Source organism: Heptranchias perlo, chromosome 1 (genome assembly GCF_035084215.1).
Source record: "Heptranchias perlo isolate sHepPer1 chromosome 1, sHepPer1.hap1, whole genome shotgun sequence".
Lineage (NCBI taxonomy): Eukaryota > Metazoa > Chordata > Chondrichthyes > Hexanchiformes > Hexanchidae > Heptranchias > Heptranchias perlo.
The window spans coordinates 192,200,389-192,222,648 of NC_090325.1; the positions used below are offsets into that span (position 1 = coordinate 192,200,389).

General features: G+C 45.0%; 1 protein-coding gene across 2 annotated transcripts in view; it reads right to left on the reverse strand.

Annotated features, from left to right (window-relative positions):
* LOC137330387 (netrin receptor UNC5C-like) overlaps positions 1-22,260 on the reverse strand; it is a 341,615-nt gene that overhangs the window by 32,603 nt on the left and 286,752 nt on the right. Inside the window, exons 8-9 of one of the 2 annotated variants that reach the window (XM_067994492.1) lie at positions 14,480-14,536; positions 3,422-3,613 (exon numbers count right to left, since the gene is read on the reverse strand). In XM_067994492.1, coding sequence (XP_067850593.1) covers positions 3,422-3,613; positions 14,480-14,536 — 249 coding nt within the window. The remainder of the gene's footprint in view (positions 1-3,421; positions 3,614-14,479; positions 14,537-22,260) is intronic. The other variant, XM_067994493.1, reaches the window with a different exon arrangement.

Sequence of the window (22,260 nt, forward strand, 5' to 3'; positions counted from 1 at the left end):
CGTGGACTCATTCTCCTGCCTCTTCCCTGACCCCTTCACAGTCTAGCCTGAGACAACGCAATGAGAGTCATTTTTGACCCTTCCAGACCAGCCAACCACCCCAGTGCTCTTTTACTATGGCATTTTAATTCATATTAAAAAGAGTCAGAACAAACCAAGATTCACTCACTCTCGCATTGTACACTATGGACAGAACAATATAATTCTACAACGATGTATTGTAAACAGAGAATAATTACAATTAAAAAAAAGTAGTTAATGGCCTAGAAATTCAGGCGTGCCCACCTTTGGGCACATTGTTGGGGGGGAGTTGCAGCATACAGTCCCTTCGCCTGGATGGGGAGGCCCGAAGCTCCCCCGATATTGGGCCTCAAGCCTCATTTCCATGAAGCAGGCGAGCTGCGGAGAGTAAGAGGCAGATTGCCCAGCGAAGCGAGGTTGTAGCACGCCGATTTTTTTGGCTTTTACCAATATGGCGGGTGGCGCGCATCCAGCTCGTAATGAGCGTGCACCTCCTGCCTGCCACATTGGAGGGTTAGGAAGCCGCTTAGCACCTGAGAAACAGGCGACGCGTGGCCCAATTTCTAGGCCAGTGTGTAGATGCTTAAGTGCTGAATGTTGGGGTACAGTTTTAAGTAGCAAATGCATTTCTAAGGTTGCTGCTGAGGCACAGTATTGGGGCAGCGTGGAGTGGCCTTTACTCTGCACCTAACTGTGCGTTACCTGATCGCGGAGTTTTTGATCCTCACACTGGGAATCTCGCCTTGACGAGCCTCCGCATAAAAAATAACAAAAGGCTTCCCTGATGGATCAGCTAATAAAGGCAGAGAGTGGCTGAGCTGCAGAGACTGGGAAGATCCCAAGTTTGATCCCCAGTCTGAGCTGAGGTAGCTGATTGTAGCCGGAACGGGTTGGGTTAGGGAGTGGGAAAAAAGAATTGACCTGGATTCCCAGTTCCCGATTGCTATCCAGCTTGGGAGTGGACACGGGATGAGGAAAGAATTAAGGCTTGGCAGTCAATTCCTCCCTTCATTGCTAACATAAGGGGATAATTTGGACTTTGGGCGATAGTGTCCATTTGGAAATGAAAATCGGGAGAGATGTCACCCATCTAACACTATTGCCCAAAGTCAAGGTGACCCCCGCCCCCCTTACTGTCTAGGCTCACACAAGAGGAATGGATTTGGTCCCCATTAAAGAATAAGGGAGACAATTGGCAGGAAAAGTAAAATGGGTATTTTGGTGACGTTAATCTTACCTTTTATCAAACCCTTACACATCATTTTCCAGTCACACTCTTCATTCATCCCTACAGGATCTAACTCTACTTGAAGTAAAACTTATGTCCTTAACAGATTGATATTTTGACATAAGCTCCTTACTCATGTGAGATGCACTTCAGCCTGATTGTGCACTCCATGGAGCGAACTTTATCACAGTCTCATTATTTCCTTGACATATCTGTTTTGCGTGGTTATTCCCAAGAACCAATGTATCGCATTTTGCAGAGAAATGTCCTGTTATTTAAAAAAAATGTTATTATTTACACTTTGTCTCTTCCACGTTATATTTTCGTTCAGCATGAGATTCCTTCATTTTGAAGTATGTTGTCTCGCTTTCGGCTTTCTTGGGTTCCCTCTGCCCGACACTCGAGCCACAGTGTGTGAGCTGGTGAGCGGCCTCTTCTGCGATTGACTCCACCTCTGATTGTCCCTGTTTACACAAATGACTGCCCTCCACTCAGAAAACTGGGATCCAAAATAGCCTGTGCCAACATTTATCTCCCGCCTATTTATTCACTTCTCCCATCTCTTTCAAGGTCTCTTCTCTCTACTACTGGCCGTGCTTTAGATGTAGCCAGAGGAATCGCGGGAAAACCTTCCCTCACTCCTCAGGCCGGTGCTGCTCTGTGAGAACGTGGACATGCACCAACAACTCTGGGGAACTTATTCTTCTGATTTTTCCTTGATCCCTCTGCCCATGACTAGAAATTTTCTATTTGGGAAATTGGAGGTATGGGCCAGTCTATCAGTCCATGGCACAGCATTACTAGCTCATGGCACTGCATTACTCATCCATGACACTGTAGTCCTAGCCCATGGCACTGTATTACTAGCTCATGGCACTGTATTACTAGCTCATGGCACTGTATTACTAGCTCATGGCACTGCATCACTAGCTCATGGCACTGCATTACTCATCCATGACACTATATTACTAGTCCAAGGCACTGCATTATTAGCTCATGGCACTATATTACTAGCTCATGGCACTGCATTACTCATCCATGACACTGTATTACTAGCCCATGGCACTGCATTACTAGCCCATGGCACTATATTACTAGCTCATGGCACTGCATTACTCATCCATGACACTGTATTACTAGCCCATGGCACTGCATTACTCATCCATGGCACAGCATTACTAGCTCATGGCACTATATTACTAGCCCATGGCACTGCATTACTAGCTCATGGCACTATATTACTAGCTCATGGCACTGCATTACTCATCCATGACACTGTATTACTAGCCCATGGCACTGTATTACTAGCCCATGGCACTATATTACTAGCCCATGGCACTGCATTACTAGCCCATGGCACTGCATTACTAGCCCATGGCACTGCATTACTAGCTCATGGCACTGCATTACTAGCCCATGGCACTGCATTACTAGCTCATGGCACTGTATTACTAGTCCATGGCTCTGTATTACTGGCCCATGGCACTGCATTACTACCTCATGGCACTGTATTACTAGCCTATGACACTGTATTACTAGTCCATGGCACTGCATTACTAGTCCATTGAACTATATTACTAGCTCATGGCACTGTATTACTAGCTCATTGAACTGCATCTATAAGTCAGTAGCTGCATCTACCAGGTCCCCACTTCACCTTTCCTCTACTACTTCCTCCCTGCCATGGTCGTCAAGAGCGAAAGAGTGGGTCTCCCTAAACCTCTCCCCCACTCCCAATCGTTGTTAAAGATGCAAGTGGGAGCTTTACTAAACCTCCCTCCATCCTCATTGTTGTCAAGACTGCAATGACCTCTTCTGCCTGACACCAAATGGTGTCTCTGTAAATGTTCAGCACTGGATTGGCCAAGAATGTTAATAGACAGAGAGACAGAGACAGAGAGAGAGGGAGTGGGGGGAGCGAGGGAGAGAGAGAGAGAGAGAGAGAGAGCTTGTTGTGAGATGGAAATGTCACTCTTTGCAGCAGTGAACATCCTTCTAACGTTGGAGTTTGGCACATTGCGGGAATGGTTATCATGCTTTACTGGGGTCAAAGGTAGAAAATGCAACAGTCCCCCAATCACATCCTTTGCCTTGAATAGTTCAAAATTGCACCACAAAAAACAAACCTCACAACCGCAATTATAGGTCAAAGGTTATACAAAACAAACCAACCTTGCCTGGACGTCTTGATGCTCACTGGCTGAAACCCACCATTCAGGGCGGCAGAGTCTCTGATGTCGGAGTTGAAGTCGCGGTGGTTCTTTCGATACACAAACATCACCACGACCAACAAAATGGCGAGGCACACAATCACAGCCACGACCACGGCGACGTACAAGGCGACATCGTCCGACCCCGGTGCGGCTGCAGAGGGATGAAAATGAAGGGAATTGGAACCGAGTGCGGCGACGAAACCCGAGGAAGCACCGGGCCGAAGTGAGACAGCCCAACAGGACTGACCCACACTTGTCCCTTGCCCACTACCTCAGGTGGTACGTGAAGTCCCTCTTTAATGGGGGAAAAAAAAATTGGGAGAACGACAGGTCTTCGCTGTGATAAACGTCCTGTTAAAGCCGTGCGATTTTGATGGTGGCCATCAATTATGGAGCACAGAGGGCTCTCTCCCGCTTTTCATTCGCTGGGGAACTCCTACTTGAGAACCGCGCGTTCAGAAATGAATTAAAAACTCACACTGGCCCACAGCAAAGTACAAAAATACAGGGGTGATTTTTTATGATTCAGAGCTTTGCACGACCGTGAAACGAATGTACCTTTTTAGGGGATGAAATTTCTCTTGTGGAATGTCCCCAGTGGAAATTCCTCTCTTCACCATTTTGAAATAAGTAGGTTAACACCCGCGGACAGAGGAATTTCATGCAATAACTTGCATTTATATAGCGCCTTTAACGTAGTAAAACGTCGCTAGGTGCTTCACAGGAGCAATTACCAAACAAAATTTGACACCGAGCCACATAAGGAGATATTAGGACAGGTGACCAAAAGCTTGGTCAAAAAGATAGGTTTTAAGCAGCGTCTTAAAGGAGGAGAGGGAGGTAGAGAGGTTTAGGGAGGGAATTCCAGAGCTTAGGGCCCGGGCAGCTGAAAGCACGGCCGCCAATGGTGGAGCGATGAAAATCGGGGATGCGCAAGAGGCCAGAATTGGAGGAGCGCGGAGAACTGGGAGGGTTGCAGGGCTGGAGGAGGTTACAGATGCGATAACATTTTGTTACCGATATCGCACAGCATGAATTCAATTAATTTGTGTGGAGGCAGCACCTTCGGCGAGTTCAGGTGATGAAGTAAGAGTGGTCAGTTCAGGCCCACACAATTTCCTGGCCATTATAAATTGGACCCACTGGCCTCTGCACCTGAATCACTGATATACATTCTCATCACGTAAAACGTACCCCGTTGTTTTACAAAATAATAACATAACCCTTTAGCGCTATTTGAATTAAAAAATACCTTCGCAGTCAAATTTTCCCTTCCTCCACACAAATGAATTGAATTCACACTGTGTGATATTGGTAACAAAACATTATCACACCTGCGTGAAATTCTTTTGTCTGCGGGAAATAACCTATTTATCTTAAAAGGGTGAAGGGAGGAACTACGCAAGATAAGGGCTCATGGGGTTGGGGGTAACATATTAGCATGGATAGAGGATTGGTTAACGGACAGGAAATTCAGAAAACAGTAGGGAGAAATGGGTCATTTTCAGGCTGGCAGGCTGTAGCTAGTGGGGTGCTGCAAGGATCAGTGCTTGGGCCTCAGCTGTTTACAATCTATATTAATGACTTAGATGAGTGTAATGTATCCAAGTTTGCTGATGATACAAAGCTAGGTGGGAAAGTAAGCTATGAGGAGGACACAAAGAGTCAGCAAAGGGATATAGACAGGTTAAGTGAGTGGGTAAGAAGGTGGCAGATGGAGTATAATATGGGGAAATGTGAGGTTATTCACATTGGTAGGAAAAATAGAAGAACAGAATATTTTTTAAATGGTGAGAAACTGGTAAATGTTGGTGTTCAGAGAGACTTGGGTGTCCTCGTGCAAGAAACACAAAAAGTTAGCATGCAGGTGCAGCAAGCAATTAGGAAAGCAAATGGCATGTTGGCCTTTATTGCAAGGGGGTTGGAGTACAAGAGTAAGGAAGTCTTACTACAATAGTACAGGACTTTGGTGAGACCTCATCTGGAGTACTGCATTTAGTTTTGGTCTCTTTATCTAAGGAAGGATATACTTACCTTAGAGGCGGTACAACGAAGGTTCATTAGATTAATTCCTGGGATGAGAGGATTGTCCTATGAGAAGAGGTTGAGTAAATTGGGCCTCTGCTCTCTGGAGTTTAGAAGAATGAGAGGTGATCTCATTGAAACTTATAAGATTCTGAGGGGGCTTGACAGGGTAGATGCTGAGAGGTTGTTTCCCCTGGCCAGAGAGTCTAGAACTAGGGGTTATAATCTCAGGATTAGGGGTCGGCCATTTAAAACTGAGATAAAGAGAAATTTCTTCACTCAGAGGGTTGTGAATATTTGGATTTCTTTACCCCAGAGGGCTGTGAATGCAGAATCATTGAGAATATTCAAGGCTGAGATAGATAGATTTTTGGATTCTAGGGGAATCAAGGGATATGGGGACCGGGCAGGAAAGTGGAATTGAGTTCGAAGATCGGCCATGATCTGATTGAATGGCGGAGCAGGCTCGAGGGGCGGTACGGCCTACTCCTGCTCCTATTTCTTATGTTCCACTGAGGACATTCCACAAGAGAAATTTCAGCCCAAAAGTTACTTTTGCTTCAAGAATCTTGACAGAGTTAGGAACATAGGAACATTAGGAACTGGAGTAGGCCATTCAGCCCCTCGAGTCTGTTCCACCTTTCAATTAGATTATGACTGATCTGCACCTTAACTCCATTTTCTCACCTTAGCTCCGTATCCCTTGATACACTTACCTAACAAAAATCTATCAATGTCAGTCTTGAAAGCTTCAGTTATCCCCCAGCATGTACAGCTTTTTGGGGGAGAGTTTTCCAAATTTCTACTACCCTTTGTGTGAAAAAGTGTTTCCCGATTTCGCTCCTGAATGGCCTAGCTCTAATTTTAAGATTATGCTCCCTTGTTCTTGATTTCCTCATCGGAGGAAATAGATTCTCTGTATCTACCCTATCGAATCCTTCTAACATTTAAGCACCTTGATCAGATCACCCCTCAATCTCCTATATTCAAGGGAACATAATAAGTTGTCAGTGAGAAGCATTAATAGCTATACAGAGATATGATACACTAGCTAAAATGGAGATGTGGCTTAGGTTTGGACAAGACTGGGAATTTTAATAGTTCTGGTAATAGCATTTTCAGGATCAATATTGAGGAGCAATTCTGTTGAAGCTCTCGAACATAAGGATGTTCTAGGGGGTTATGTTAAGACAGAATCCATATGGATAGAGTTACGGAACAGGAAGGGAAATGGCACAATTCTTGGGACATTATAGGCCACCAAAGTGCAGATGAGATAGAGGGGGAGAAGATAGTTCAGGGAGAATGTAAGAACAACGAGGCAATAATATTGGGTGATTTAAGAACATAGGAACAGGAGTAGGCCATTCAGCCCCTTGTGCCTGCTCCGCCATTCGATAAGATCATGGCTGATCTGTGATCGAGCTCCATATACCCGTATCCCTTAATACCTTTGGTTGCCAAAAAGCTATCTATCTCAGATTTAAACTTAGCAATTGAGCTATCACAACATGCACTGGGATAATGGTAATGTATGTAGTCAAAGTGGAGGACACTTTGCATTCAAGTCTACCTGATTTAATTGTGGGAAATAAAGTGGGTCAAATAACTGATAGGAGAGCAGAGAACAATTGGGAAAAAGCATGGTTAGGCTTTTGCGAAAATGAGAAAGGATAATGAGGAGTCAAAGATAAGAGTGGTCACAGTGGTTAGACCACGGCTAATGTCCAATTTGGGGAACTCCAGCATGGGACATTAATGCCAGGGATGTGAATCATTGCCTGTGAGGAGAGGCCTGATGTACTACGACTACTTCCATTGGAGCTGAGACGGCTGAGAGGAGATTTAAAACGACGAAGGGTTTTGACACGGTAAATAAGGAAAAGGTTATTTCCTCTGTTTGGGGAGTAAGTGATGAGGGGGGGGTCCTCAACTTAAAATGGTCACTGCGAGAGTGAGGAGAAAAGTTTGTAGAAGTGTCTTTATGCAGAGAGTTCTTGGACCATGGAATGTTTTGCCACAGACAGTAAGAACATAAGAAATAGGAGCAGGAGTAGGCCATTCGGCCCCTCGAGCCTGCTGCACCATTCAAGAAGATCATGGCTGATCTTCGACCTCAACTCCACTTTCCCGCCTGATCCCCATAGCCCTTGATTCCCTTAGTTTCCAACTATCCATCGATCTCAGTCTTGAATATACTCAACGACTGAGCATCCGCAGCCCTCTGGGGTAGAGAATTTCAAAGATTCACAGTAGTTGAATCAGAGATTATTTAAGGGGGTGTAGTAGATAAACAATTGGAGCAAGGAAGATGGGCAGAGAGCAGGGCTGAGGGATTCATGCAGGACCGCTGTAGCAAGCACTTACACAATGAATTAAATAATCCCCTTACGTGCTGTAAACTTCAATCGTTCTACGTTGGCATGGTGTGGTTCAGAGCAATACCGGTCAGAAGTTTCCTGAGTTTGATCTCGGGTCTGTGCTGAATTTGCTGATCTCAGCAATTTAGGAACACAGGAACAGCAGGAGGCCATTCAGTCCCTCAAGCCTGTTCCGCCATCGAATGAGATCATGGCTGATCTGTACCCTAACTCCATTTACCCGCCTTGGCTCCATATCCCTTGGCTCGCCAAAATCTATCGATCTCAGATTTAAAATTATTAATGGAGCGAGCATCCACTGCTTTTTGTGGGAGCGAGTTCCACACTTCTACCACCCATTGTGTGGAGAAGTGTTTCCTAACTTCTCTCCTGAATGGCCTGGCTCTGATTTTAAGGTCATGTCCCCTTGTCCTAGGCACCACCCACCAGCAGAAAAAGTTTCTCTCTATCTACCCTAACAATTTTTTTAAAATCCTAAAAAACTCAATCAAATCACCCCTTAACCTTCTATATTCCAGGGAATACAAGCCTAGTTTATGTAATCTCTCCTCACAATTTCCCCCTTGGAGCTCAGGTAACATTCTGGTGAATCTGTGCTGCACTCCTTCCAAGGCCAGTATATCCTTTCTAAGGTGCGGTGCCCAGAACTGTACACAGTACTCCAGATGTGGTCTAACCAGGACTTGGAAACTACAATTGGCCTCAGCATTCCTAAGGTACAGATCAGCCAGGGTCCCCACTCCTGATCACTATCTACTGATCTCTACAGGAACATAGGAACAGGAGTAGGCCATTCAGCCCCTTGTGCCTGCTCCGCCATTTGATAAGATCATGGCTGATCTGTGATCTAACTCCATATACCTGCCTTTGACCCATATCCCTTCATACCTTTGGTTGCCAAAAAGCTATCCATCTCAGATTTAAATTTAGCAATTGAGCTCGTATCCAAACTTCTACAACCCTTTGTGTGTAGAAATGTTTTCAATCTCGCTCCTGAAAGGTCTGGCTCTAATTTTTAGACTGTGACCCCTACTCCTAGAATCCCCAACCAGCGGAAATAGTTTCTCTCTATCCACCCTGTCTGTTCCCCTTAATATCTTATAAACTTCGATCAGATCACCCCTTAACCTTCGAAACTCCAGAGAATACAACCCCAATTTGTGTAATCTCTCCTCGTAACTTAACCCTTGAAGTCTGGGTATCATTCTAGTAAACCTACGCTGCACCCCCTCCAAGGAAAATGCAGAATTCGTGTGGATGTGGGGTGAAAAATGGAATACACCCCCCCCCCCACATGGTTGAATAATCTGCCGACACTCACGGTCCAGGGTCAGATGGGGAAAAAATGACCACCAAAGCCCATGGACCTGTATTCCAGCTTGAGTCGATGTCTTTGGGAAAGGAGGAGGGAAAAACGGAAAAACGAAACGAAATGCTTCCCTCGTGCTGACAGGAATTCTCCGAGGACAGCTCATAAACATTTGAGCATCATCTCAGTCACTGCTAGTTCCACAGATTCTTTTGTTGTACGTAAAAAAGGTGAGGGGTTTTGCTGGCAGAACACGTGATTTCAGCTCAGTGCTTGAACCCTGGACAGGGCATTCCCACCTCATCCCGATGCCGTTCAGTGCTTCGAAAACTAGCGTGGGAAAGGCCGCGATGATCTTGACGTGAGGGACAGATTGAAAAGTAAAATATCTGACACAAGTAGATACTTACAGGAGGAGCTGCAGACACCGGGGCCAAGAGACAAGTATGAGTTTTGTGAGCTTTGCTTGTAAAATAAAAATTGTCTTGAACGTGAAATCTATTAATAATACGCAACATGTGAGGAACAATGTGCTGGGGTGGCAAATACATTTCACCTCCAGTATCCCAATGCTGAACTCCCTCAGAGATTAATGAAGTACACACACAGATTCACTCACACGCACACACAATCTCACACACAATCGCACGCTCACAAACATTCACATACACACACTCATGTACATGCACTCACTCACGTACACACACTCACATATATACACACACTCACACACACGCCCACATTCACATACACGCTCACATATACACACTCACTCACAAACACACGCTCATGTATATACACACTCACAAACATTCACGTACACACACTCACGTGTATACACACACTAATATTCACATACACACTCACGTACACACACTCACACACATTCACATACACACTCACATATACACACACATGCACACACTTATGTACACACACTCACTCACATATACACACATTCACATACACACTCACATATACACACACATGCACACACTTATGTACACACACTCACTCACATATACACACATTCACATACACACTCACATATACACACACATGCACACACTTATGTACACACACTCAGAAACACACACTCACAAACACACACTCACGTACATACACACTCGGATTCTGTACACACACTCATGTACACACACATTCACACTCATGCACACACACTCAGGTATTTGCCGAGCTTTCTTCTCAACAGCCAATGACATTTTGGGGTAGATTTTTGACTTGCTGCCCTGGCGTAAACCCACCGTTGCGATTGGCCGCCTGTGACAGAAACCGCCCAATATTCAGTTTCACTTGATTTGAATGGAAATGTAAATGTGGCGGTTTCTATAACGGGCGGCCGACCCATCGCCTGTTCTGCACCAGAGGCGGCAAGTCGAAAATCTCCTCCTTTGTCTCCAAGCTCGCACGCATGGGACTCCTGGAGCGTATTTTAAACGGAATGGTTAAAACAATGGACTGCAGGGGGAATTCCCCACACATGGTGTATTGATGTGGTCAACACACTCTTCGGAGTATATCAGACTAAATGCGCAGGATATTGAGGCCCCCATATAAACGTCACCACGGAAACTGTTTCATCTTAGCAAAGGGTTTCTTTTGTTTGCAATGCAACTTACCTTCTTTGATGGCCCAAATGGAGCTTGGCCCTATCACAGGAAGAATAATGGAATTTTAGATTTTATAATTCGGACCTTGCTGATGTTTTTACACAACCTGGGGCTTCCTCTATCTTGTGGGTTGGACCTTCTTCTCTCATCCTGAAAATAATGACCATGGAGTTGGATTTTGACCACCCTCGTCTGGCGTTAATGGAGTCGGAACAGCTTCAAAATGGCGTCGGAGGGCGCACCGCCCCAGTTAACGCTGGCGATGCGGGCGGCCTCATTTTGGCTTTGGGGTGGCATTTGTTTTTAACATCCATTCTTGTTACAATTATTTTTGCCCCCTTTTTCCTTGTCAAGGATGTCAAGGCCTCGGAGAGGGTGCAGAGGAGATTTTACCAGAATGGTACCAGGGATGAGGGACTTCAGTTAAATGGGCAGGCTGGAGAAGCTGAGATTGTTCTCCTTAGAACAGGGAAGGTTAAGGAGCGATTTAATAGAGGTTTTCAAAATAATGAAGGGTTTTGATAGAGCAAATAAGGAGAAACTATTTCCAATTTTCAGAAGGGTTGGTAACCAGAGGGCACAAATTTAAGGTAATTGGCAAAAGAACTAGAGGTGAAATGAGGAGATTTTTTTCATGTGGTGAGTTGTTATGATTTGGAATGCGCTGCCTGAAAGGGCGGTGGAAGCAGATTCAATAGTAACTTTCAAAAGGGAATTGGATAAATATTTAAAGGGGAACAAATTTGCAGGGCTATGGGGAAAGGGCAGGGGGAATGGGACGAATTGGATAGCTCTTCCAAAGAGCCGGCACAGGCACGATGGGCCGAATGGACTCCTCCTGTGCTGTATGATTCTATGATTTTCGGTGCGGTACTGAGCCACCTACAGAGCAAGAGGTCCCACTTTGAGCCCCAGTCTGCGCTGAATCAGCCAATCTTAATCGCAACAACAATTGGGGTGATATTGTTTGCCTCAGTGCCGCTGTGTTAGGACGGAGGGGCCATAGTTCCTGTTCCTGATCTCCATCCAGCGGCCTGCGTTGGAAAGCATTGTGTGTGCGGATGATGAGGGAAGGACAGGGCTGGGTTTGTTGTGATGTCCCATGGTTGAATAGCTTGCCTCGGCTCATGCATATGAATAGAGGGATCGAACTTACATTTATAGAATCATAGAATTATAGAAAGGTCACAGCATGGAAGGAAGTCATTCGGCCCATCGAGTCCGCGCTGGCTCTATGCAAGAGCAATCCAGCTAGTCCCACTCCCCCGCCCTTTCCCTGTAGCCTTGCTAATATTTTACTTTCAAGTACTTATCCAGTTCCCTTTTGAAAGCCACGATTGAATCTGCCTCCACCACCCCCTCGGGCAGTGCATTCCAGATCCTAACCACTCACTGTGTAAAAAAGATTTTCCTCATGTCACCTTTGGTTCTTTTGCCAATCACCTTAAATCTATGTCCTCTGGTTCTTGACCCTTCCGCCAATGGGAACAGTTTCTCTCTATCTATTCTGTCTGGACCCTTCATGATTTTGAATACCTCGATCAAATCTCCTCTCAATCTTCTTTGTTCCAAAGAGAACAACCCCAGCTCCTCCAGTCTATCCACGTAACTAAAGTCTCTCATCCCTGGAATCATTCCAGTAAATCTTTTCTGCACCCTCTCTAAAGTGCAATGCCCAGAACTGGATACAATAATCCAGTTGTGGTCGAACCAGTGATTTATAAAGGTTCATCATGACTTCCTTGCTTTTGTACTCTATGCCTCTATTTATATCCAGTATGCTTTTTTAACCGCTTTCTCAACCTGCCCTGCCACCTTCAACGATTAGTGCGCATATACCCCCAGATCTCTCTGTTCCTTCGCATTTTTCTGTGCTAAATTTTCATCTGCCACGTGTCCGCCCATGCCACCAGCCTGTCTATATCCTCTTGAAGTCTATCGCTATCCTCCTCACTGTTTACTACCCTTCCAAGTTTTGTGTCATCTGCAAATTTTGAAATTGTGCCCTGTACACCCAAGTCCAAGTCATTAATATATATCAAGAAAAGCAGTGGTCCCAGTACCGACCCCTGGGGAACACCACTGTACACCTCCCTCCAGTCTGAAAAACAACCGTTCACCACAACGCTTTGCTTCCTGTTACTTAGCCAATTTTGTATCCATGCTGCTACTGCCCTCTTTATTCCATGGGCTTCAATCTTGATGACAAGTCTATTATGCCTATTATTTATCAAACGCCTTTTGAAAGTTCATAGACACATCAACTGCATTGCCCTCATCTACCCTTTCTGTTACCTCATCAAAAAACTCTATTAAGTTAGTTAAACACGATTTGCCTTTAACAAATCGGTGCTGGCTTTCCATAATAGATTAGCTTTCACATCCTCAGGTCATCCCAAAGCGCTCTACAGCCAATTAATTACTTTTGAAGTGTAGTAACAGTAGTTTTGTAGGTGAACATGGCAGCCAATTTGCAAACAGCAAGATCCCACAAACAGTAATGAGATAATGACCAGTTAATCTGTTTTAGTGATGTTGGTTGAGGGATAAATGTTGGCCAGGACACCTGGAGAACCCCTGTTCTGCTTTGAATTGTATCATGGAATAATTTATATCCACAAGAACTGGCAGACGGGGTTTAACGTCTCATCCAAAAGACAGCACCTCTGCTAATGCAGCACTCCCTCAGTACTGCACTGAAGTGTCAGCTGAGATCATGTACTGAAGTCCTGTAGTGGGTCTTGAGCCTACAACTCTCATGACTCACGGACAAGGGGACTGCCACTGAGGTACCGGGAACAGGAGCTGCAATCATCCATTGAACCCAACGAGAGTCAACCCCTTCAGGAGAGGAAGGGTGGAAAGTGAAAGGCAATAAGTCGGAGCTGAACATTCACATTTGTCGTCTATAGTGAGAAGTTTTAGAGTATCCCTTAGCGACAGTTGCTACTTTGGGGAGAGAAAGCCAGGTCACAACAAAGAAACCCAATCATGGCATTGAGAGGTGAATGACACAGTAAAAGTGATAATGAAGCTGTCAGATTGTCGTCAAAAACCCAACTGGTTCACTAACGTCCTTTAGGGAAGGAAACCTGCCGTCCTTACCCGGTCTGGCCTAAATGTGACTCCAGTCCTACACCTACGTGGTTGACTCTTAACTGCCCTCTGAAGTGACCCTAGCCTTCCACTCAGTTGTATCCAGGGCAACTAGGGACGGGCAATAAACGCTGTCCTTGCCAGCGACGCCCACATCCCGAGAATGAATAATAAAAAAAGACATTGTTGCGAGTTTATTGACAATAATAAAAAAAAACAAGAAAAGACTTTCTGATAGCTTCACACGGCCAACAATTCAGCTTTAAAGATGATCTGTGAGATTCTTCTACCGGATGTATAATAACACTGAACATTTCACAGGCTGCCATAAACTCTGGGAGTTCTTCAACTCATACAGAACAACGTTGTCGCAACATATTCTCTTTGACTTTGGTGTTGAGTAGGCCTTAGGCCTTTGGCTGTCTGTCACCTGGCAACTACCAGAGGCACCATCTCCACTCCCCCCACAAAACAAGACAAACTCAACGGCAAAAAAAAACAAAGCAAAAGATCCAGCCCATTAACGCAACGATAATGCAAACTTAAAAGAAAAAAACACAAAGGAAAAAACTTACAGGAATGTCCAAAGTCGTTGCGACCTTTCTGTTCTGTGGAAATTTGATAAAATAAACCTTAAAGAAAATAAGCAAGAAACAAAAAGAAGAAAAAAATGGATGAAAAGAAAATTAAAGGTACATAAACACAGAAAGCACAAAAAATGACAATAGGCTAACCCCCTGAACCATTGTTTCTAAATCTCTTAATCAGTAGTGCTCTTAAGTGCTGCTGATTGGATTTTGCGTGATCCATTAAGGTGTAACGACCAGGCTGATTGTATTACAGCGTTGGAACATGTGTCACGCGGGCAATTAAAAGAGCGTTCAAACCTCCTTTCTCTTATGTGGGAAAATCTAATGGAGGGAATTGCTTTCAATGTCGATGTGCATTAGCATATGTATAAGCTCTTTTGGCTCCAGATGGAACCATATGTTCCCTGTCCCTGAGCACATGGGACATAATCCAGGCTGACTCCATGCAGAGGGCTGATGGCCTTGAGCCACAGGTTAAAGACCGGCCATCAACAGATCTCTTTCGGAGAGCTCCTGCGGGACTTCTCCCCATTAAATTTAACATCCTTCCAATAGGGCTGAATCCATTATGATACTGCCAACAATTATTTGTGCTGCTGGTTAGGGGAAAATCTTTTCTTAATTCTTTCAAGAGGATGTGGTCCAATGCGAAAACAGCAGTTAAAAGACCTTGTTCATTGACGAAAATATGCATCAGGAAATGACCTGGTTTTTTTTTGACTGAGCTTCCCTGTTAAAGAAAATACAGGAAAGAACGAAATACTCCCACGGGCTTCAAAGAGAGCCTGGGAGATGGTGACAAGGGCTTTAATGAGATTCAAACGGCATTTCGAGGTAGCGAGGCGTGAGGAAGCTTCCCTAGAGTCACGCACACTGGTGAATCCACATGCTTCAGGACTTGGTGGCACTTATTATCGCAACGCTGGGCTATATAGGTTGTGAAGAAGGTGACCCCGGCTGAGTCGGTGGTCCGAGAGGTCCGATCACATCCCAAACTGTGGGAACGGAGGTCAAGTGGTCTAAGGACATCGGCGGGAGTCCGACAGTGGATTTATGGTCCTAAACGCACTGGCAGATGCTTGTTTTAGTGAAACCAATAGCCAGGGAATAGTTGGAGGTTACAATAAATCCAACTTTCCTGCATCCATTCCCCGTCTACAATGGTCATCGCTCGTAAGGTCCACCTCCTGAATTATTGCGTGTGAACTGGTTACTAGGGAGACATGTCCATGGCTTCCTCACCAAACGACTACAAGCTGCTGGCTGGCCATTGGGCGGTTTAGGAGCTGCCAACCCTCCAGGATTGTCCTGGATCGTCCAGGAATGAAAGATTAATCTCACCGCTTCCAGCAAAACCTGGGAGAAAAATTATACGGCCACGACAAAAAAAAAATTGAGATTCTTTCATTTTCTTTTAACACTTTTTGTTTATTAGTCATAAAAATATTGGAGATGGGGGGGGGAACAAAAGGATGTTTGACTGACAGTCAAGAAACATCCTAAACTGGTAAGGGAGAGTCTGTTGGCTTCCCAATTGGCCTTGGGAAGGCGATGCACCATGAAGGTGGAAGTGTTGGGCGACCATTCGTGGCGGTTGGAAGCGGGAGACATCGTGTGACGAAACCTCCAGGAATACGTCCCACCAGAGTTGGCAACCCTATTCGGCGGCCATTTTGCGTAAGATATCTTGCTCGAGGCAGACTCACTTCTGTTGTCCACTGTCGCCAATATTTATACACAGGCACACATCCGAAAGTCTCATTTTAAAAAAAAAATAGTAAAATCAACTTAGGGTGGAGGCTTGGCTTGCCGCTATCGCTCGAAATTCCGGAGAATTTTTGGTTCCCGCCTCTGTTCTTCAAACTCAATCTTTTTTTTGACTTATTTTTTAAAAAATTCGTCTCTTTATTTATTTTATTGTAAAGAGCCCTTCAGGACTATACGTTAATCTTCAGTCGTTAAGGTAAATAAAACAACTCACTCCTACGCCGCTGATGGCTCTAGGGGTTGCCAACTCTGGTCGGACGCATTCCTGGAGGTTTCATCACATGACCTCCAGCCGCCAATCGCCCCACTCCCGCTATTGGTTGTCCAACATGTCCATCTTCATGGTGCCCCGCCTTCCCATGACCAATCGGAAAGCGAATAGACTCTCCTTTACCCAATTAGATAATTCTTGACTGCCAGTCAAACAGCCTTTTTTACCATTTCCAATATTTCTATAACTAACAAACAAAAGTATTCAACGAATATGAAAGAAACAATTTTTTTTAATGCCCCCGATGATTTTTCTCCAGGGTTTTTTTGCTCGCAGCGGTGACCTGGAGATTAATCTACAATTCCTGGAGACTCCAGGGCAATCCTGGAGGGTTGGCAACCCAAGGCTGGCTCCTGCCTCGATTTTCACTCCTTCTTGTTCTCTCTCTGCCCGACACCTCCCCCGATGGTAAAGTTGGAGATTGCCACGTGCGTCATACTAATCAGTGGCGCACCTTATAATTACCAACACTTCCTCACGTACCAACGTTTAATCAGAATCTTTCTTTTTTTTTAAGGAGCAAGTTTAAAACGTTGCTGTGAGATCTGTAACTTAACAATGTTCAGCGAGGAGCAGTTACAGGGAGAACAGTGAGAATTGTCTTACTTCCCTTTTCTCCCAATTTTTTTTTCCCTTTCACGAGCGGCCCAGACGGTGGGCGTTTGGTATTCTATTCAACTTTGGGGGCAATTGCTAATTGTCCTGGTCATCCCCTGACATGCACACATGCACAAGTTCACTGGCTAACTGCTCAGGCGCAGAAAACCCTGGCCAATTTTCGCCTGCCTACTCCGGTGACCCTGAGGTTAACTGTAGCATTCCTACTGCTGTCTTGTCTTGAGACCAGGTGATTCAGCACAGACTGAGGCCTCGAAACCCCAACCTTCCCTGTGTCAAATTTTATCTGATTACGCTCCCGTGAAGCGCCTTGGGATGTTTCACTACATTAAAGGCGCTATATAAATGCAAGCTGTTGTTGTTGTTGTTGTTGTTGTTGTTGTGCATGGCTCACTAAACTGGACAACGCATTACCATAAAACCATGGAATCATACAGCACAGAAGGAGGCCATTCGGCCCATCGTGCCTGTGCCGGCTCTACGAAAGAACTATCCAATTAGTCCCACTCCGCCGCTCTTTCCCCACAGCACTGCAAATTGTTACTTTTCAAGTATTTATCCAATTTCCTTTTGAATCTGCTCCCACTGCCCTTTCAGGCAACGCATTCCAGATCATAACAACAACAGCTTGCATTTATATAGCACCTTTAATGTAATAAAACATCCCAAGGCGCTCCACCGGAGCGATTATCAAACAAAATTTGACACCGAGCCATGTGAGGAGATATTAGGACAGGTGACCAAAAGCTTGGTCAAAGAGGTAGGTTTTAAGGAGCGTCTTAAAGGAGCAGAGAGAGAGGTAGAGAGGCGGAGAGGTTTAGGGAGGGAATTTCAGAGCTTAGGCAGCCGAAGGCATGGCCGCCAACGGTGGAGCGATGAAAATCGGGGATGCGCAAGAGGCCAGAATTGGAGGAGCGCAGAGATCTCGGAGGGTTGTAACCTGCTACGTAAGCCATGAGGGGAGAAAAAGATACTTTAAAATGATTCTGTGAGGTCTGTAACTTAACGTAGATGGGCTTTACGAGGCTGGCTGAGAGCAGCTTTGTGGGAGCGCAGTCTTAGGGAGCGAAAATCTGGCTAGCTTTCAATATTAAAACAGAGAACAAAGAGCAGAGTTTCGTGCCATAGTCTTCCTGCTCTCCTGAGTAAGGAATCTTACAACACCAGGTTATAGTCCAACAGTTTTATTTGAAAATCACAAGCATTCGCTTGTGATTTTCAAATAAAACTGTTGGACTATAACCTGGTGTTGTAAGATTCCTTACATTTGTCCACCCCAGTCCATCACCGGCATCTCCACATCATGGGTCTCCTGAGCACTGTGACTATGGGAGATAAAACCACATCAGCTATCACCACTCCTCGCCATTTCTCTTTCACTTTAACATGAAGGTACGATATACACCTGCTACCTCATGGAGTAGCTGAGGCGAACAGCATAGAATCATAGAATCATAGAAGTTACAACATGGAAACAGGCCCTTCGGCCCAACATGTCCATGTCGCCCAGTTTATACCACTAAGCTAGTCCCAATTGCCTGCACTTGGCCCATATCCCTCTATACCCATCTTACCCATGTAACTGTCCAAATGCTTTTTAAAAGACAAAATTGTACCCGCCTCTACTACTGCCTCTGGCAGCTCGTTCCAGACACTCACCACCCTTTGAGTGAAAAAATTGCCCCTCTGGACCCTTTTGTATCTCTCCCCTCTCACCTTAAATCTATGTCCCCTCGTTATAGACTCCCCTACCTTTGGGAAAAGATTTTGACTATCTACCTTATCTATGCCCCTCATTATTTTATAGACTTCTATAAGATCACCCCTTAACCTCCTACTCTCCAGGGAAAAAAGTCCCAGTCTGTCTAACCTCTCCCTATAAGTCAAACCATCAAGTCCCGGTAGCATCCTAGTAAATCTTTTCTGCACTCTTTCTAGTTTAATAATATCCTTTCTATAGTAGGGTGACCAGAACTGTACACAGTATTCCAAGTGTGGCCTTACTAATGTCTTGTACAACTTCAACAAGACATCCCAACTCCTGTATTCAATGTTCTGACCAATGAAACCAAGCATGCCGAATGCCTTCTTCACCACCCTAAGGCATAGGTGCCTGTAAGGGGAAGCTCGATAAGCACATGAGGGAGAAAGAAATAGAAGGATATGCTGATAGGGTGAGATGAAAAGTTGTGGGAGGAGGCTCGTGTGGAGCATAAACACCGGCATAGACCAGTTGGGCTGACTGGCCTGTTTCTGTGCTGTGATACACCAATTAGTTTGTACTGATTAAATATATAAAGAAGTGGCTTAAATTGCTCAATTATTTGGGCAAAAATTAAAGCTTCCTTTAACACACAATTTCCTGTTCGAAATCAAAATAAATCTTAAATTATAAACATTAGCAATTTAAAATTTAAAACGTTTTTGGCAACAAATTGCTGTTCATAAACATTTGAAGGAGTGTTAAGTGGCAATTGGATTTCAGCTCATTGTGACACTGTGTTCAGCCATTCACTGCCCGCAGAGTGACAATCAGGGCCGGTTACCAAGTGGTTCCTCAAATAGGTTTAAAGTGAAGTCCGCACTATCATTTATAATGCTCTGCATAAGCCAGCATCGCAATGCATTTCACTTCAAAGGGAATTTAATCTCTACGCTGTCCTACAAACTCTCTCTCTATGTTCTCAGCCTCAGCATGTTCAGCCAGGGTGATGTTAACCTTGCAGTGGGAACTCCTGTGCTTCTCAAGTCACAAAAAAAAAGAAAGAACTTGCATTTATATAGCGCCTTTCACAACCTCAGGACGTCCCAAAGCGCTTTACAGCCAATGAAGCACTTTTGAAGTGTAGTCACGGCTGTAATGGTGCTGAGAACTAATGCTGCAACGTTGCCATCGCGCTACTAAACACAATAAGAGCATCAATTTTGGTCAATTCGCTCCAGCTATAAGATGAGCGACAGGGTGAATAGTTTCACAAGGTGGCCTCTGTCTGTGGGAGACGGGCATTTCTGATTGTTTAAAGCTCCCCTTCTCTCACGATGCCTTTATGCTTAAAAAAGCTCCTCATTACTGCAGGCCCCTCAGCTGTCCTGTCCGCTCAAGCACACGTTTCAACGGTTCAAATAAACCCAGAAAAAAAGGACTGATTTGGGCAAAGAAAGAAATGGTGACATTTCAGGAAATTTTCTTCCCCCCCCCTCAAGATTGATGAATTGGTGCACAGGCCCCAGTATTTTTATGCACTCATTTTATCCCCCCCCCCCCCCCCCCCCCCATGATTTTCACAGTGACTGTGAAAAATGCAGGAAGGCAAAATACATGGGAGGGAACCAACTTTGGATCAATCAATCCACTTGTCTCAGGGCATCGGTTCCACAAAGCAACTGAAGGTGGCACTATAGACACCCGGGACAGCGACAGGATCAGCAGCGCCAACTTCAGGCACGTGTCAGTAGTGCGGCTGTTTGGAAATGCACGTTTGCAATATTTAAAGCTGCGAGATTTTTTTTTCCCTCTGGGCAGGAAGGTTTTGACGAAAGAAAACACATTCCAAACGCTGTCGGTTTTAAAAGTCAAGTCACATGTTTCCAGGAATAAGAGAAAGGTTGTGATTTGTACTTTGGCGATTTTCACTCTTGCCCGATGTTCATTGCTGTCAAACTCGTTCATCAATCGCAAATTTTTTTTTTTTTTAAATTAAAATATCCATTACTGCTGCATTTATTTTTCCGCCCGCACCATGCAGAGTTTAATGTTAGGTCAACATTCACAATTAGGTGGGATAGCTGGATAAGGAAGAACTTGCAATTATTCACCTCAGGACGTCCCAAAGCGCTTTACGGCCAATGAAGTACATTTTGAGGTGTAGTCACTGTTTTGCGCACAGCAAGTTCCCACAAACAGCAATGTGATAATGACCAGATCATCTGTTTTAGCGGATGTTGGTTGAGGGATAAATATTGACACGGACACCGGGGAGAACTCCCCTGACTCTTCCTCGAAATAGTGGCCGTGGGATCTTTTACATCCACCTGAGAGGGCAGATAGGGCCTTGGTTTAACGTCTCATCCAAAAGACAGTGCACCTACCAACACTGCAGTACTCCCAGCCTAGATTGTGTGTTTTAAGTCTCTGTAGTGGGACTTGAACTCACAACCTTCCAATTCAAAGCTCGGAGTGTTACCCAATGAGCCTCATAGAAGCATTGGCAGGTGAACATGATCAGAACTATTTGTTTGCGCAGATTGATTGAGGGCCAGAAGGTGTATTGTAACTGCGATATATTTCTATCAATCTCAGTTTTGAAATTTTCAATTGACCCCCAGCCTCAACAGCTTTTTGGGGGAGAGAGTTCCAGATTTCCACCACCCTTTGTGTGAAGAAGTGCTTCCTGACATCACCCCTGAACGGCCTAGCTCTAATTTTAAGGTTATGCCCCCCTTGTTCTGGACTCTCCCCACCAGAGGAAATAGTTTCTATCAAATCCTTTCATCATCTTAAACACTTCAATGAGATCACCCCATAATCTTCTACAACCAAGGGAATACAAGCCCAGTCTATGCAACCTGTCCTCATAATTTAACCCTTTTAGCCCTGGTATCATTCTGGTGAATCTGCGCTGGACCCCCTCCAAGGCCAAAATATCCTTTCCGAGGTGCGGTGCCCAGATCTGAACGCAGTATGTCCAGATGGGGTCTAACCAGAGCTCTGTACAGCTGTAACATAACTTCCACCCCTTTGTATTCCAGGTGATTTGCAGGTGATTTGCCTCCAGGGCCCTTTAAAAATCTCATTTTGTTGATGGCCGTGAGGGAATGGGCTACACCGGCCTCTACTCTCTCTCCCACCATACCTTTCCTCCCTGTAGGGAAGCACTGGCCTCTGCTCAGCCAACACCTCACCAGATCACCATGATTGGTAACTTGGTGTGTGTGTATGTGTGTGTGTGTTTGCAGTTGGGGACCAAGGGATGGAACGAGTACAGTCAGGAGCCTGGGTGTCAGCATCAACAGATCCCCAACTCCGCACAACACCCACGACATAATCAGCGCCCTTTCCGCTCCGCGTCCTTGGGTTTTAAGGATTTATCCCGGTGAAGAGTCAGGCTTT